Source organism: Rhizopus delemar, genomic scaffold (assembly GCF_000149305.1).
Source record: "Rhizopus delemar RA 99-880 supercont3.1 genomic scaffold, whole genome shotgun sequence".
NCBI lineage: Eukaryota > Fungi > Mucoromycota > Mucoromycetes > Mucorales > Rhizopodaceae > Rhizopus > Rhizopus delemar.
Genome location: NW_027137827.1, coordinates 482,283 through 498,289, shown reverse-complemented (window position 1 = coordinate 498,289; position 16,007 = coordinate 482,283). Strand labels below are relative to the sequence as shown.

Genomic DNA, 16,007 nt, shown 5'->3' with positions numbered 1-16,007 from the left:
TTAGATTGCCACTTATTTGTTACTGAGAAATATGACTCTATTTTATCCAAATATGGTCTTATTAAATGGTTTGCATCTTAAAAATGCCTCTTATAAAGCTATTCAATATGATGATGATAGAAGAGAACCATCCAATTGCGGTTATTACAAGTAAGTCTTAAAATAAGCATTCAACGTAATATCAATCGATAACGTGTTTATTTTTAATTTACTGTGCTTCTTTAACCAATAATATTTTATGACGCACTTTTAATAAAATCATCTATTCTGCCAGAGTCAATTAAATCAAATAAAGAATCCCATATCGTGTGTGCATGTCATGCTACAAACACAACAGAATATTTCTACTTTCCCTTTCTTGGCTTCCAAATGCTCTATTTTATTGACAAATACCATTTATGTACAGCAGTGAGTTTCAATATCAAAAAGAAAGCATTAGGCTTGTAAGCTACAAATATTATTCGATTGGCAACAAACTGCTGTATGCTCAGCTTTTATATAATGCAGCATTAATCCTCAATGAGCCAGCCACCCTCAGAATGAATAATTCATTCCTCCTTACAAATCTTGAGAGTCTATCGAGTTGTTTAACATTGGATTAAGAAAATAATTGTGACAGGAGAAGATGGATTTTTGCACAAGCAAAATTAATATCAAAACAGGAAAAGATCAACTGATATGAGATTTCAGCCCAAGAAACATCAATTTGTTTGCACTCGTGTTTAATGAAATTAGCAGGTGAAACAGTCAAAAAGTGGATATGGCCATTCTCCTATCCTATTCAAAATATAACCAAGGGATAATGTAATAGGAAGGTTTCTTGAAACAAAAGAAGGAGGTTGATTACGACTAATATCAACAAATGAAATAAACAATAAGCATATTGCGATCACTTTTACAAGTACTCGATATGAATTAAACATTGTATTCTCTACAAATAGTTTCTGTTCTTTATGGCTTTTTTTTTTTAGTGTGATCATCTAAAAGAATATCAGAAGCTCTGTTTATGATCATCGCATATCAAAGATAGTCAACTTTATAAAGTTAATTATTCTTATTGGCTAATAAATTAATTGCGGGGAAGCACACAAATTCAATTGCTGATATTTCTCGCTTGTATGTAAAAATTCACTAGAAATAATCAAATGGAAAGCAACTTGAAAGAAAAGGTAAATACTGTTTTTATGAAAAATAGTAACTGCTCTCTCCCCCTTTTTTTTTTTTTTTTTTTTTTTTTTTTTTTTTTTTTTTTTTTTTTTTTTTTTTTTTTTTTGAAGGGAATTTCCCCAAAAGGGGTTTCCAAATTCCAAAAATGGCCCCAAAACCTTTTTGCCCTTTCCCAAAAATTTTTCCGGGGAAAAAAAAAACCCCCTTTTATTTTCTCTTTTCCTTTCCCCCTTTCTTTTTTTTTCTTTATCAACCAAAAAAGTCAAAATGTTGAGATCTAGTGTGTTATCCAAGTTACGTCCTCTTATCCGTCACTATTCATCCGAAGCAACTGCTGGTCCTTTAGGCATATCCTTCAGCTTAACCGAAGAACAAAAGTCAATTCAAGAAATGGCACGTAAGTTTACAAAAGACGAAATCATCCCTGTTGCTGCTGAACATGATCAAACTGGAAAGTATCCTTGGGAAATCATTAAAAAAGCATGGGAACTTGGCTTAGTTAATACACATGTTGAATCCAAATATGGAGGTATGGAGTTGGGCGTCTTGGATAGTGCTCTTATTTCAGAAGAACTAGCTTATGGATGTTCTGGTACTAATTAGTATAAGGTCCTTTGAAAGATGTATGCGTCTAACATTGAGAACTCTAGGCATCCAGACAGCTATCGAGGCCAACAATCTTGCTGAAGCACCTCTTGTAGTCGCTGGTAACGACTTTCAAAAGAAAAAATATTTGGGTCGCATGACAGAAGAACCTTTGGTTGCCTCTTACGGTGTGACCGAACCCGGAGCAGGTTCAGATGTCGCCGGTCTTCGTACACAGGCCGTCAAGAAATCAGATGGTAGTTGGGTACTGAACGGGCAAAAGATGTGGATTACCAACGCTGGCCATGCCAACTGGTTCTTTGTCCTTGCTCGTACCAACTCTAATGCTGGAGCTGGTAACGCCTTTACGGGATTTATTGTGGATGCCGATACACCTGGTATCACCTTGGGTCGAAAGGAGATCAACATGGGTCAGCGTGCCTCAGATACGCGTGGAGTTACCTTTGAAGATGTCGTGGTCCCAGCTGAGAATGTGTTGGGTAGTGAAGGCGAAGGATTCAAGATTGCGATGAAGGCCTTTGATATCACACGTCCTCTGGTGGCTGCAGGAGCTGTTGGTTTGGCTCGTCGTGCGATGGAGGAGTCTGTCAGATATTCACTGGAACGCAAGACGATGGGCAAACCCATCTTTAATCATCAAGCTGTGGCATTCATGTTGGCTGATATGATTATGGGCATCGAAAGCTCTCGGTTGATGGTCTATCGTTCAGCTTGGATGCGTGATCAAGGTCAAAGAAATACGTGGTATGCTAGTATGGCAAAGGCCATGGCAAGTGAAGTTGCCAATAAATGTGCTGCAGATGCAGTTCAAATATTTGGTGGCAATGGCTTTAATACAGAGTATCCTGTTGAGAAATTAATGCGTGATGCCAAGATCTTTATGATTTATGAAGGTACCTCACAAATCCAACGTTTGGTTGTCTCTCGTGGTCTAGCAGATTTGGCACAATCAGGTGCTACTACACTTGGTGGATTTTAAAGTAATAAATAGAATGGGGCAACCTTTGTTTTAATGTTTGATTAAGATCATTGTCAAAAATATTGAATTTTTTTTTCCAGTTAATAGAGCATGTGTTATACTTTCATCTCTACACTCACAAGTGGCTCTTGCCAATTCGTTCTTTTCCAATATTTGTAGTTGGTGAGCCTATCATTTTGTTAATATCACAAAAGTGATAAATAATAAATGATTTGTTACATCTGCTCCCCTCCCCTTTCTTTGCTTACAACAGAAGGGTCAATATGGAACGTAAAACAAATAGGATTTTTTTTTCTTTGTTACAAAATATTTCAAATACTTTTATTTACTATACAAGAGAAAAGTGTTGTGTATAATTTATTGAACAAAGCTGTTACCCTTAGCAATGTTCTTCTTTAATTCAGGAACGGCCTTAGCAATAAGTTCCTTTTCATAGTCAGAGATTTGACCGAGTTCGTTGATCTTTTCAACACCTTCAGGACCAAGTTCAATGTTGGTAGAGAAATATTCAACACCATCCTTGGCAAAGACATCAGACTTGACAAAGGAGGGTTCAACAACACCCTTCTTACCACCAACAGTGGCTTCCAAGACAGAGTTGGCGAAACGAGCACCGGCAAAGGCCATGGAGAGAGTGGCAGAACCAGTACCATTCTTGGCTTGAACGACTTCATCACCACCGAATTGGATACGGTGGGTCAAGGCATCGAGTTCTTCCTTGCTGAATTCGAGACCGGTTTGAGAGAGGAGAGGGACAATAGTCACACCAGAGTGACCACCGACAACGGTAACCTTGACATCGTTGGGGTCCAAGTTCTTGACTTCGGCAACGAAGCGAGAGGCACGGACGACATCAAGAGTGGTGACACCATACAAACGCTTAGGGTTGAAGACACCAGCCTTCTTTAAGGTTTCGGCAAAGATGGGAACAGTGGAGTTGACAGGGTTGGAGATGATAAGGAAATGAGCGTCGGGACAGTGCCTGTACATACGTAATCAATTTACAATTCACTCAATACACACAAGATACTTACTTGGCAGCAGCTTCAGCAAGGTCACGAACAATGGAAGCATTGGTGTTGAATAAATCATCACGGGTCATACCAGGCTTACGAGGAACGCCAGCAGGAATAACAACAACGTGAGCACCTTCAAGAGCAGTCTTCAAACCATCGTTTTCAGGGGTGTGGCCAGTGACCTTGGAGTTGGTGTTGATGTGGCTAAGATCGGCAGCGACACCAGGAGTGTTGACAATATCATAAAGAGAAAGGTGGGTGACGTGAGGGTTTTCCTTCAACAACAAAGACAAGGGTTGACCAATACCACCAGCAGCGCCAAGAACGGCAACCTTGGAAAGATTAGCAGCAGAAGTAGAGAAAGAACGCTTGGCAGCAATAGAGAAAACACGAGAGGCAGCAAACATGTTAAAAGGTTAAAGAAAGAAGAAAAAAAAAAAAAGCGGGGGATTGAGTTTTGCCCCTCTAGAAAAAAGAACAGGGTTTAATTTTCAAGTACCGACTATGTTCGGATAAAATTTAAAGTAATAAATCTCTATCAATTTTTAGACTAACCGCTTTGTCTGATTTTAAGGTTCGAATAGCTGATGTTTGTGATTTCTGAATCATTTCATCCAAATGATTATGAATAGAGTGTTTTTGTAAATTAGCTATTAAGGTTCCAACAAAACTACTGGGAGTTACTATGCGTTCAGTAGACAATCAAATGTGCTTACCAATCACCAGCTCCAGTGACACTCTTGATTTCATATGGAAGAATAATTTCTGGTGGGAAATATTTAACAACCGACTGATTAACAAATAAACAGCCGTCTTGTCCTAATTTCGTGATAATATTTGGTACGTAATTAGAAAGGCAAAGTGCCTGTGGTAGTACATTTTGCGCTAAACGAGGTGCATCTAATAATTGCGTTATTCTTTCAAGGAATAGTCTACATATCACTTCTCCTTCTTACTGTTTAACGATGGTGGATTGATAGGTTTGATCTGTTTATAAAGCAGTGGATCGGAATGAATACGTTCACATAAAGCCTCCAATTCAAATTGATTAGGCGAAATGTATTTTATGGATTTAGGTTGAGTTGTCTCGAAATGCTTAAATAATTTGAGTGATTTTGGAACAGAAGTTGGTTCAAAAAACACTTGCATTTGTTTAGTCATACATTTCCCCTTTCACAAAATGTTACTGCTTTTACCTGGAATAGATAAACTATGACATGTCTGTGCTATTTCTTTCATGACATCGGATGAAACATTGCCATCAAAGCATAAGAAATTAGGCTGTTCATTTTGTATGACAGATACAATCTATACTTGAGATTAGCGGTGTACACTATATATCAAATACGCATCTACTCTTGAAGCATTCATTTTTTCGAGTATGTCCATATCTGCCACTGCTGCTACTAGCTGACCATCATTTGAATGCAAAGCATTATAGACCTACACATATAATTAAAAAAAATATTGAAAAGTCTGTTTTCTAGTGTTTTACAGCTGTAGACTGTCCTTTCATTATTTCAATATGCTCTGTATCCTGCCGTAACATGAATAAATATTATGTTTGTGGTGCCTATGTTAGTTTGTTTACCATGCCAATCTGTTTCATTCCTTCAAGAATACTTTTACCAGCCAAGTCATCACCCACAACTGAGACTAATTTAACGCGTGTGCCGCCTGTTCTCAAAGCAGCCTCTGCAACATTACGTCCCACACCACCTAAAGTTTGTTTTACTCTTCCAGGTGTTGAAGTATGTAATATAGAGGCTTTTGAGTGAGCAACAGTAGCAGTAATGTCAAGTGCAACACCACCAACAACTAATAACTGTAAAAAGTATATATGAGTTTTTGCATAAAATTAAATAAATAAAAACTGACAGGTCTATGAAACATGCGTTATAAAGAATAAAAAAAAAATAAAAATAAAATAAAAAATAAAAACTTTATTTGATTGGATGGAAATCAAAAACTTCATTAATAGAAAAGGTACACAAAAGCACTTGTAATTAAAACGTTCAAATCCCTCTTTCTTTCCTTCTCTTCTTCCTCTCCTTATTTTCAGTGTTAAAAAAACAAAAAAAAAATCCAACTTTTTCTCCTTATTAAAAGTAAGTTTTACTTGATAACAAAGAAAAACTTTCTCTCTTTTCTGTCTTTGACATTGACTCCTTTTTTTTTATTATAAAAGAATTGATTCAAAATGATGAAAGGATGGAAAGAAGCTGTAAGATTCTTTATTTCGTTATGTACTTTATACTCATATTCCATAGCTTACAAGAACAAGATCGACTGAGAGTCATAAACAACAAGAGGCAACTTCACCTACGAACAACCAACCAACAGCCGAGACAAAGTCCAACATGATGCCACCTGATTCACCTAAACCTACCTCTATTGTAAACGATGCTTTAGATACGGTAAGATTGAAAAGTTAGTGAGTTTAAGAAATTAATGATCGTAAAATAGCAGCAGCAAATAAAAACTCCTCGAGTAAATAACAACGTATCTTTTATGCACAATTCCAAACCGGATTCTGGTCCTTTATATCACCGTTTAAAGAATGCACCTATTGATCAAATTCCTATCAGTAAAGCTCCTCGTCGTCAAAAATCATCTCGTTTCTATGTGACTGAAAAAGTCCAATTAGAGCTTACACCTGCTTTCCACGGTAATACGAATTATAAAGAGAGGACAACAGGGAGGATACTAATTTTGCTGTAGAGGTACCAATTCATATGCGCCAAGAGTTATTTGCTAGAAAGATTAAACAGTGTACGGTCCTCTTTGATTTTAGTGATCCTTCATCTGAATTAAGAGAAAAAGAAATCAAACGTCAAACACTTCAAGAGATTTTGGAATATATTTCAATGAACAGAGGTGTGCTCACAGAAAATGTTTATCCAGAAATCATTCATATGGTAAGTGGTTATTATACAGCTTCATTATAATAATCTTTATTAGTTTGCTATCAATCTCTTTCGTCCTATTCCACCGCCTGTCAATCCTATTGGTGATGCATTCGACCCAGAAGAAGACGAACCTGTGCTAGAACTTGCTTGGCCTCATTTACAAATTGTTTATGAATTCTTTCTTCGTTTCTTGGAATCTCCTGAATTCAATATTAGTTATGCAAAGAAGTTGATTGACCATAAATTTATTAATCAAGTAAGGAGAGTGACTATCATTGCAAGACATGGGGCTAATTCATAGTGTAGCTTTTGGATCTTTTTGACTCTGAAGATCCTCGTGAGCGTGATTTCTTGAAAACAACTTTGCACAGAATTTATGGCAAATTTTTAAACTTGCGTGCCTTCATTCGACGATCTATCAACAATATCTTTTTTCAATTCATTTATGAAACAGAGAGACACAATGGTGTAGCCGAGTTTTTGGAAATTCTTGGGAGTATCATCAATGGATTTGCTTTGCCCTTAAAAGAAGAACACAAACTCTTTCTTTCCAATGTCTTGATTCCTTTGCATAAAGTGAAATCATTGGTGTTGTATCATCCTCAGTTGGCTTATTGTGTAGTTCAATTTTTAGAAAAAGATCAAAGTTTGACCTACGAGGTAAGCATACATTACATGTAAAAGAGAGAGAGAGAGAGAGAGAGAGAGAGAGAGAGAGAGATCATTAACTCGATATAGGTTATCACTGGACTATTACGCTACTGGCCTAAAGTGAATAGTCCTAAAGAAGTTATGTTTCTAAATGAAATTGAAGAAATATTAGATGTGATTGATGTTCACGAATTTCAAAAGATTATGTGCCCTTTATTTACTAAATTAAGTCAGTGTGTTGCAAGCTCTCATTTCCAAGTATCAGAAAGAGCTCTGTATTATTGGAATAATGATTATGTTGTAAGTATGATGGCCGAAAATATAAAGGTCATCATGCCTCTGATATTCCCAACTTTATTTAAAACATCAAAAAAACACTGGAACAAGTAAGCCTTTTTAATTTATTTCTATGTGGCTTACTTAAGTTGTGAAATAGAACCATTCTTAGCTTGGTGTATACAGCATTGAAGCTCTGTATTGATATTGATCCAGCTTTGTTTGACGAATGTGCTAATGAATATAAAAATCAAAAACAAATGTAAGTGTGAATCATTTTTTAAAGATCACTGTACCTACTCATTGTCTTATTAGGGAGCGTAAAGCGCAAAAAGAAAGAGAAGACAATTGGAAGTTATTACGACAGAAAGTAGAAAAAATGTCTATAAAAAATCATGAAACCGCTTATATGCAGCAAGAACAAGAACCAAAGAATGAACTCTTCCCTACTTTTATGAGTAAGCCTCATAACTGATAAAGAATTGAAAAAGGACTAATTTTACAAGTAGATTTAAACAACATAGAAGATATTAATATTATGGATGACAATGGTTCAGCTGTAAATCATATCCAAAAAGAAGAAGGAGATCTTCATTCTGAACTTCAACAGTTTGATGCCCCACCTACTCAATATCAATCTTTCAGAAGAAAATCTATTATACCTGTCGATGAAACTGTAAGTTATCCTTGTCAATAAGCATATAAAAGCTAATATGTTTTTAGGTATACAATGAACTTTCTCGACATGTCAGTCTAGATGAGGTACTTAATCATGCACCGGGTGTTGCTACTCACCAAAACATGTCTACTTGAATTACCTTGAAATAAAAATATACTTCTTTTTTGTTTGTGTAAGATGTTTATTTTCTAATATTTGCAGTGACCAAACCATCTAGGCATTGGTATCACTTCTCTAACATTGTCAAGTCCAGTTAACCAAAGCATAAATCGCTCAAATCCAATACCATATCCACCGTGAGGAGCGCTACCATATTTTCGTAAATCCAAATACCATTGATATTCGTTCAAATCCATCTTTGCATCCTTCATTTTTTGTTCTAATAGTTCATAGCGTTCTTCACGCAAAGAACCACCTATCAGCTCACCAATACCGGGCACCAAAAGATCAAAGCAACCAACTGTCTTGCCATCATCTTCATTGGCTCGCATATAGAACGGTTTCTGTTCTGCAGGATAATCCGTCACAAACACAGGTTGTTGACAGTATTCTGATGCCAGATACCTTTCATGTTCAGATTGCAAACTTGATCCCCAAACGGTTGGGAACTGGAACTTGTGCTGACGCTTTTGCAATACTTCAATAGCTTCTGTATAGCTCATCCTTACAAAGGGCTGATCTACGCTCTTTTGTAGTTTTTCTAAAAGTGATTTATCAACCCACTGATTGAAAAATTGTAAATCCTCTTCACATCGTTTCATCACATATCGTGTTGTGTCCTGTACACTGGCTTCAGCCAAGTCTAAGAGCGGATCTAAACGATCAATGAATGCCGCTTCGGCTTCAAGCATCCAAAACTCGGCCAAGTGCCGCGAAGTGAGTGATTCTTCAGCTCGAAAGGTAGGTCCAAAGGTGTAGACACGTGCCATGGCTGAGGCAGTAGTCTCAGCATGAAGTTGTCCAGAGACAGTGAGATAAACTGGTTTCTTAAAAAACTCTTCGCTTGTGTGCACCTTAAAAACTTCTCCACCGCCTTCACAATCGTTAGCTGTCAAAATAGGTGTATTGGTCAAGATAAATTCTTGCTCTTTAAAAAATTGGTGAAAGCCTTCTCCTGCAGCATTTCTAACGCGAAGTACGGCGCTGCCTGTATTGCCGCGCATTCTTAAATGACTAATACTTCTTAAAAATTCTGTTGAATGGCGTTTCTTTTGAAGAGGGTAGGTCTGTATACGAAATGATTAGATTTTTTGTTGTCATTTTAGTGTGTTATGTATATATCCTACACTATCACATTCTCCTAATACTTTGACAGATTCCACCTGAAGTTCTTTTGTTTGTTCTTTACCAGGACTGTCCATCAATGATCCTGTAATCTTTACACAAGCTCCTGTTGTCAAACTTTTTTAAAATGAATAATTGTGTCATTAAAATAAAAGTTCTTTTTTTTTACGATTGGGCATCTTCATTGTTCAAAATTGCCTGTATTCCTTTCAAACTCGAACCATCGTTGACAGTAGCAAAACTGAGTTGCTTTTGCTTTCGTACAGATCGAATCCAGCCAGTGATTGAAACATTGCTGTTGCTGGTTTCATTTTCTAAAATGGACTTGATTGTCCTGTTAGGTAAAATGGACTTTGTTGAATAGAATGTCTTTTGTAATCTATGCATGTCAAAAAAAAAAAAAAAAAAAAGGTTCGGCATTTGATTGGCTATTTAGCAGATCTTTATATTAAGATGAACCAGGGAGGTTTTTTTATCTGCTGAAATTGGAAAAAAGAAAGGACGAGGGCCTCTGCTTTGTTATGTGCTTACTGTATGTAAGTAAAGACATAAAAAACAGATACACCTATGAAACCTTATCAATGATCTGTAAGTGAATCCCTTAGGTACCATATTCACTGTGTGATATCAGCCAGAATTGATCATTGTTGGAATTAACTAGTAGGACATATAGATAATCAGAGTGTATTAGCAAAGGAAGATGCAACAAGCAATATATATATACCAAGACTGAGATGAAGTTGAATACTCTTTACATAAGAAGAAAGAGTGTGTTGAAGTTTCAACGTGGGAGCTAACTTTATGAAAGACTTTGACAGTAAAACTACCCTTTAGATATATCTTTTTGGCTCATTATTTAAACTATCAGAGCAAAGCAACCAATCATACAGTAAAAGTAGCCTTCTAACAGATAGTATTTCAACATTAACAGCTTGTTAGAAAATTGTATAAAAAGTAATGTTTTTATTATTTATTAAAGATAGTATAGTTTCTGTCATATATAAAGAAAAAAGGGGTATGAATTGGTATTATGGTAATAGAACCATTAAAGGAAGTTCATATCGTCAGCGAAGTTTGATTATTGGCAACATCACGCAATATCCCTCACCATAGCTCAATTATCTACTGTCTATATCTTCCTTGATTCAGATGTGAAATAAGGAAGCAGCATGGAGCTAGTTTTGATACCTTGTATGATATCATCTTTTGATAAATTATTACTGTTTATTCTAGGATTTGCTATCTTTTAATTCCTAATCTTTCATTCTTGTTCCTTTATTCAACTCGACTCCAAGCGCACCTCTCTCTTGTGACTTATCTTTATTCAATATAAAAATGCAAAACCTAGTAAATAAGGATAATAAAGCATGAGCAAAAAAGTCACAATTCTCAGTGGTTTAATCCAAACCCCTCCACTTTAGGACTTTTTTTTTTTTTTTTCTCAAACATCAGCTTGTCAAAATGGCCACACCAGAAACCACGCCTGCCACCCCTAGACTGTTTACACCTCTTTCTGGTAATTTTGGTCTTAAAGACCAAAAGCCTACAGGATCTGCTTGGAATCCGCTCCAGTGGCCTGCTTGGTTTTCATACCACAAAGGACGCCTTAACTTGCCTAGCCCCGGAAAGTTTGAAAGACTTCACGGCGAAGTAACAAAAGGTTTTTTTCGAATAAGGCATATCTATGTGTATTGCTAACAAGAAAGAATGTTCATTCTAGAGGTATTCACTACTGCATATCTTTTTGATGGTGCTCAAGCCAATATCGTAAAAGAGCTTTCTGCCAACTTTCACGTTCAACATCAATTTTCTTTAGGCTCTCAAGTTATGCCACCTATGTATAACTTTATGTCTGGATATATGACTGAAAGAGTAAAACAAGGCATGAAAATGATGCGTGGATTTTAGACTAAAGAAAACTTTTTCTAGACTATGTTACAAGGCACCATGGATAACGATACAAACTTGAATGGTGTATTTAGACATGCTTGGTCACCTAAATATGTGACCAAGGTTATGGCCCAGGTAATTAAAAAGAAATATAGTAAAATCAGAACTAATTATATATGATAGTTTACTAATATGCCCGGTCACTCCATGGTTCAATTAGAACAAGAAGTGAACGGATCAGATTATTCCTTAAACTTCAAGACAATGAACGCCAATCCATTAGAGATGACAGGTCTTTATATGGCTTCTTATCTTCAATCTGTTACGCAAAAATTAGTGGTAGGAAGCGAAATCGTTTTGCAACGTCCTACGCGTGATATGGAAGAGACTGCGATGTCATTGGTTGGTAAATATACTGGAAGTGATTATATTGCAACTGTACAATTCCAAGGCATGGGAGCGATACAAACCAGCTATTATCAACGTATTAATGAAAAGGTTGATTTCGGTGTCGAACTCAACTTGATGGCTCAAGGAGGTCGTAGAGAGGCTGTGGCCACTGTGGGTGGTAAATTCGATTTTAGACAAGCCACTTTTAGAGGCCAAATTGATACAACTGGTAGAGTATCTGCTGTTTTGGAAGAAAAGATGGCACCTGGCTTCTCTTTCCTTATTAGCGGTGACTTGGATCATATGAAGGTTCGTATTAAAAGAAAAGGAAATGACCTTTTTACACACTCATCATTCTTTTATAGGGTCAAAGCAAATTTGGTATTGGAATTATGTTATCTGCATAGATTATTTTCGTGTACAAAAAAGATTATTAAAAAGAAATATATACAAGCAAAATGTAATATTCAAAGGGAAATATGTACACATTTGTCTTCTTTTTATATCTGTATTTTCTTATTCTTGGCCAAAGCCCATCGTTTCTTCTACTGCCATTGTTAACTTGGCAACAAGAGCTTCATAGCTTTTATAAGGCGGCATGTCAATACGATTGAAGCTAAAAAAAAATAAGAAAATGAGTATTAAAGAATAACCAAACAATCAGCAGTAGTTACCATGTATGGGCTTTTGGTAATTGTGTTATTTCGCCCGCTTTTTCAATAGTAAATCTTCTGGGACCATCACTGCCTTGAAGATCCTTAAATCCATTGACTGGAATACGTGAAGTACCTGTCGTGAATTGTAACAATCTAGATTTCTTTTCACTATCCCAACTACGGATGCACTTCCAGAACCATTGGATAACGTCATCTTGTTCAGTATATCCTCTATAATCCGTATGTTTCTTCCAGTCATCCACATCAATTTCAGCAATACCACCAATCAAAAGTTCTAATTCACGTTCATCAAACACATTGATCAAATCTTGAGGAATAAGTTGATTAAATCCTTCCTTAAATGCCTTGAATTGTTCATCAACACGTTTAGAAATACGCCACTCTGTTACTAGGCTATTTACAGGTTGAGTTAATAGAACGTGTAGCCAAATAGCAAGAGATACTTACTCAACATATTCCTTCTTGTTTTCTTCAGTAACTTCAATATTTCTTCCGTCCTCTTTGAGATCTACTGTAACTACCTCACCAAACCGGTCATCATCAACGGAGAATGTCAAATCAAGAACATCTGTAATATCATTGTCACTGTTACGAAAATATATGAATACGTTATAAGCATATGATATAGTATATTTACATGATCCATTTTAAACTTCTATAAAAGTCAGCATCTACACCTTCCATATCAGCTACAAGCACTTTCTTGTTCAAAATCATCTTGTAAAAAGAAACAATAAAGAATGCATCCAAAAATCGACGGTGAAAAATAGCCAAACCGACAACGCGCCCAATGAATCTAAAGTAATTCAGATGCTCAGGATTGATATTTGAATGAGGATTAATTTGAAGTGTATAATTGTCATGAGCCGAGTATTCAAATAGACAATAAAATGGATTAAACATTTCATGCGACAACAAAAAGAAGAATTCTCTTGAAAGTCCACCATAATCAAGACCATCTTCTCCATCAAACTTGATCATTAAACGTTTCTTGAGATCAGCAGGAACTTGTCTCATAATTTCTGCATAAGCATCTTCAAATATATGATCACGACGCACCTTGATGTGACACTGACCAGGCACAGGACGAAGAGCAGGTTGAGAACGGAAATAGATCAGCTTGCGACGGAAATCACGTTTATATTGTGGTACGTTTTGATCAAGGCTACTAGGCAATCGAGGATCATCCCAGGTGGTTGTCTTGGTATTGTGATCCACAAAGTATACACGGCCTGTGCTTGTCAGTCTCATTTCCCAACCTGAAGGAAGTGGGCCCAATTGAGAAACGGGTTGTACTTGTACTTGCAAGTTGGAACCGGGACCGATTGTATTAATATATTGCTGACGACGAGGATCAACCCAGGTTGTTGTGCGTGTGTTGTGGTCTACAAAGTAAGGACGACCCTCTGCTGTTGTTCGCATTTCCCAACCTGGTGGGAGAGGTCCAGAACCAGCGGTTGTCATATTGTTCTGTACTCCGACCACTTGGCTTGGTGTTGTTAATTGAGATTGAGGTTGAGATTGAGGTTGAGGAAGAGACTGACGTGTTTCAAAGGATGCTGAACTACTTCCGGCCGTTGAGCGTTCTTCAGGAAGTCCACGGGCATTGTGTCTACGTCTTTCTAATTCAGTTTGATTTTGTTGATCTTGTGCTGTTCTTGCTCTATATGCATAGGTATAATTAGATTTAGTCGCACAAGATATTATTTATATTTACGATGGCCTTTTCCATGTTGTTGTTCTTGTGTTATGATCAACATAATAAGGCCTTCCTAAATGATCTACTCTTCGTTCCCAACTACAATACACCTTAGTTAAACGAGATAAAATATGCTTAAAAATATTACCCTTCGGGTAAATCATTGTCCTGTTCAATTGAATTATGATTGCTGCTACTATTATTATTATTATTGGTATTATTATTTATTGATGCTTCACTATATGGCTGTGGTTGTGTATTATTGGATGATGAAATGTTTTGAATAGAAGAAGAGCCTGAAGCAAGGGTATTTGTTCCATTACGAATAGGAGCATTGATATTTGTAGAAAGATTTAAAATAAGCTTTCCTTGAATTGCATCATGATTATTTGATTTTTTTAAGTCTAATGTTAACATTTCTACATTCAATCGTATAACAATGAGTAATAGCCCACATAAACTGTAATCATCTAACAATTACCATCCCCTCCCACTTCGATGTCAAATACACTGCCCACTTGAACATTGATCACTCCAAGAAATCCTTGATCCTTCTTTTTGAACTTTTTTTGATCAAACACTTGAACTGCTATAACACTGTTGTTCGTTACTTGTCTATATTGTCGTATGATTAATATATTATCAAACATCACATATATTCTATATTACAAATCAAAGCTTTCATTCCAATATGGATTAAGTGTCTTCTTCATTACTGTAGTTGTATGTGTTTGTTCTCCATCTACAGTAACAACGGCTACGAAATATGTGTCATTTAAACATACAAAAAATGTATACATTTTTATTATACCAAAAGGGTCAGGCAGTTTAAAAAACAGGTCTTTCTTGATAAGACCATCAGCTGCAATCACTGTCAGCCGTACAGTCCTGGTTGAACTTGGCATAATGTTCCCTTTAGTAGCAAAAGAATAAAATAGAACAAAAGAGAGAGAGAGATGGCTTCCTTTTTTTCAACAAAAATAAAATAAAAATAAAGCTGAGCTCATTGCTGGTTCTTATAAAGGAACCATGATCCAATCAAATTCATCCGTGGCTTTTGAACTTTGTCTTTTTGAACTCATTCCACCTTCATTGGCTATGGAGATCAAAAATATCCAATAAAATCAAAAGAAATTTTGTTTGTTAACTCGATCGAAAAAGCACGTTTTTTTAAGGGTACACAAAGTATGGTTGCAGCAACAAAAAATGGTTCGATTAAATGTATTTGTTTTCATTATATGTCTCTTGGTTATACTCAATTGATATAAGATTATGTATTTCTTGAATATGACGATAACAATCAGCGTATATTTTATAATATCAAAATTTCTTTCAGGTCATAAAAATAACCAGGAATGTTTAAAAAGAACAGGCACGATAAAAAGTGGGCTAGTTGAAAAACTGATTGAGCGGCTATTACAATTGGATGAGAGTTTGCTTTTATTGATACTAATATTGTTCTTTATTTAAATACAATGAGTGAAAGAAAAAGTATGTGATTGAAATCTACAAGACAAAGCAACACTTGGCTCTGATTATCTACCGAAAAAGTCAAAGAGGATGGTTAAATCTTATTCGACAATGATATGTCATCCCTTCATCCGTGTAACTCCATTTTTTTTTTTTTAAAAAAAAAGGCACTTTATGAGCCCACTTTGTCAAAGGGGGTGTTCAATGATCGGGTTTTACTGCAATATACACTAACCTTGTTCGTTTCAAATTGCAGCACATGGCTTTATTGTAGACTATTATGCAAACTGTAATTTCTTGTACACTGATTTGCA

General features: G+C 36.1%; 7 protein-coding genes across 7 annotated transcripts; 3 read left to right on the top strand and 4 right to left on the bottom strand.

The window, feature by feature from the left end:
• Nucleotides 1–1,434: 1,434 nt before the first annotated feature.
• On the top strand, nucleotides 1,435–2,752 carry RO3G_00199 (uncharacterized protein; the record flags this gene model as incomplete). Its single annotated transcript, XM_067654790.1, has 2 exons — nucleotides 1,435–1,759; nucleotides 1,818–2,752. The coding sequence occupies 2 exons, from the start codon at nucleotides 1,435–1,437 to the stop codon at nucleotides 2,750–2,752; spliced, it is 1,260 nt and encodes a 419-aa protein (XP_067510891.1).
• A 357-nt stretch (nucleotides 2,753–3,109) lies between these two features.
• On the bottom strand, nucleotides 3,110–4,175 carry RO3G_00198 (malate dehydrogenase, NAD-dependent; the record flags this gene model as incomplete). Its single annotated transcript, XM_067654789.1, has 2 exons — nucleotides 3,110–3,734; nucleotides 3,787–4,175. The coding sequence occupies 2 exons, from the start codon at nucleotides 4,173–4,175 to the stop codon at nucleotides 3,110–3,112; spliced, it is 1,014 nt and encodes a 337-aa protein (XP_067510890.1).
• Nucleotides 4,176–5,088: 913 nt separating this feature from the next.
• On the bottom strand, nucleotides 5,089–5,661 carry RO3G_00197 (uncharacterized protein; the record flags this gene model as incomplete). The annotated part of the gene is made up of 3 exons (XM_067654788.1): nucleotides 5,089–5,211; nucleotides 5,360–5,593; nucleotides 5,647–5,661. The coding sequence occupies 3 exons, from the start codon at nucleotides 5,659–5,661 to the stop codon at nucleotides 5,089–5,091; spliced, it is 372 nt and encodes a 123-aa protein (XP_067510889.1).
• Nucleotides 5,662–5,968: 307 nt separating this feature from the next.
• On the top strand, nucleotides 5,969–8,079 carry RO3G_00196 (uncharacterized protein; the record flags this gene model as incomplete). Its single annotated transcript, XM_067654787.1, has 9 exons — nucleotides 5,969–5,992; nucleotides 6,039–6,185; nucleotides 6,235–6,436; nucleotides 6,490–6,686; nucleotides 6,730–6,933; nucleotides 6,984–7,337; nucleotides 7,416–7,714; nucleotides 7,765–7,866; nucleotides 7,920–8,079. 9 exons carry the CDS (start codon nucleotides 5,969–5,971, stop codon nucleotides 8,077–8,079), a joined length of 1,689 nt encoding a protein of 562 aa, XP_067510888.1.
• Nucleotides 8,080–8,471: 392 nt separating this feature from the next.
• RO3G_00195 (asparaginyl-tRNA synthetase) lies at nucleotides 8,472–9,954 on the bottom strand (the record flags this gene model as incomplete). Its single annotated transcript, XM_067654786.1, has 3 exons — nucleotides 8,472–9,509; nucleotides 9,570–9,684; nucleotides 9,737–9,954. The coding sequence occupies 3 exons, from the start codon at nucleotides 9,952–9,954 to the stop codon at nucleotides 8,472–8,474; spliced, it is 1,371 nt and encodes a 456-aa protein (XP_067510887.1).
• A 1,560-nt stretch (nucleotides 9,955–11,514) lies between these two features.
• RO3G_00194 (uncharacterized protein) lies at nucleotides 11,515–12,254 on the top strand (the record flags this gene model as incomplete). The annotated part of the gene is made up of 3 exons (XM_067654785.1): nucleotides 11,515–11,580; nucleotides 11,641–12,156; nucleotides 12,213–12,254. 3 exons carry the CDS (start codon nucleotides 11,515–11,517, stop codon nucleotides 12,252–12,254), a joined length of 624 nt encoding a protein of 207 aa, XP_067510886.1.
• A 109-nt stretch (nucleotides 12,255–12,363) lies between these two features.
• Nucleotides 12,364–15,128, bottom strand: RO3G_00193 (E3 ubiquitin-protein ligase RSP5; the record flags this gene model as incomplete). The annotated part of the gene is made up of 9 exons (XM_067654784.1): nucleotides 12,364–12,463; nucleotides 12,522–12,917; nucleotides 12,972–13,109; nucleotides 13,162–14,187; nucleotides 14,242–14,322; nucleotides 14,372–14,642; nucleotides 14,705–14,838; nucleotides 14,893–14,980; nucleotides 15,035–15,128. 9 exons carry the CDS (start codon nucleotides 15,126–15,128, stop codon nucleotides 12,364–12,366), a joined length of 2,328 nt encoding a protein of 775 aa, XP_067510885.1.
• Between the last annotated feature and the right edge of the window lie 879 nt (nucleotides 15,129–16,007).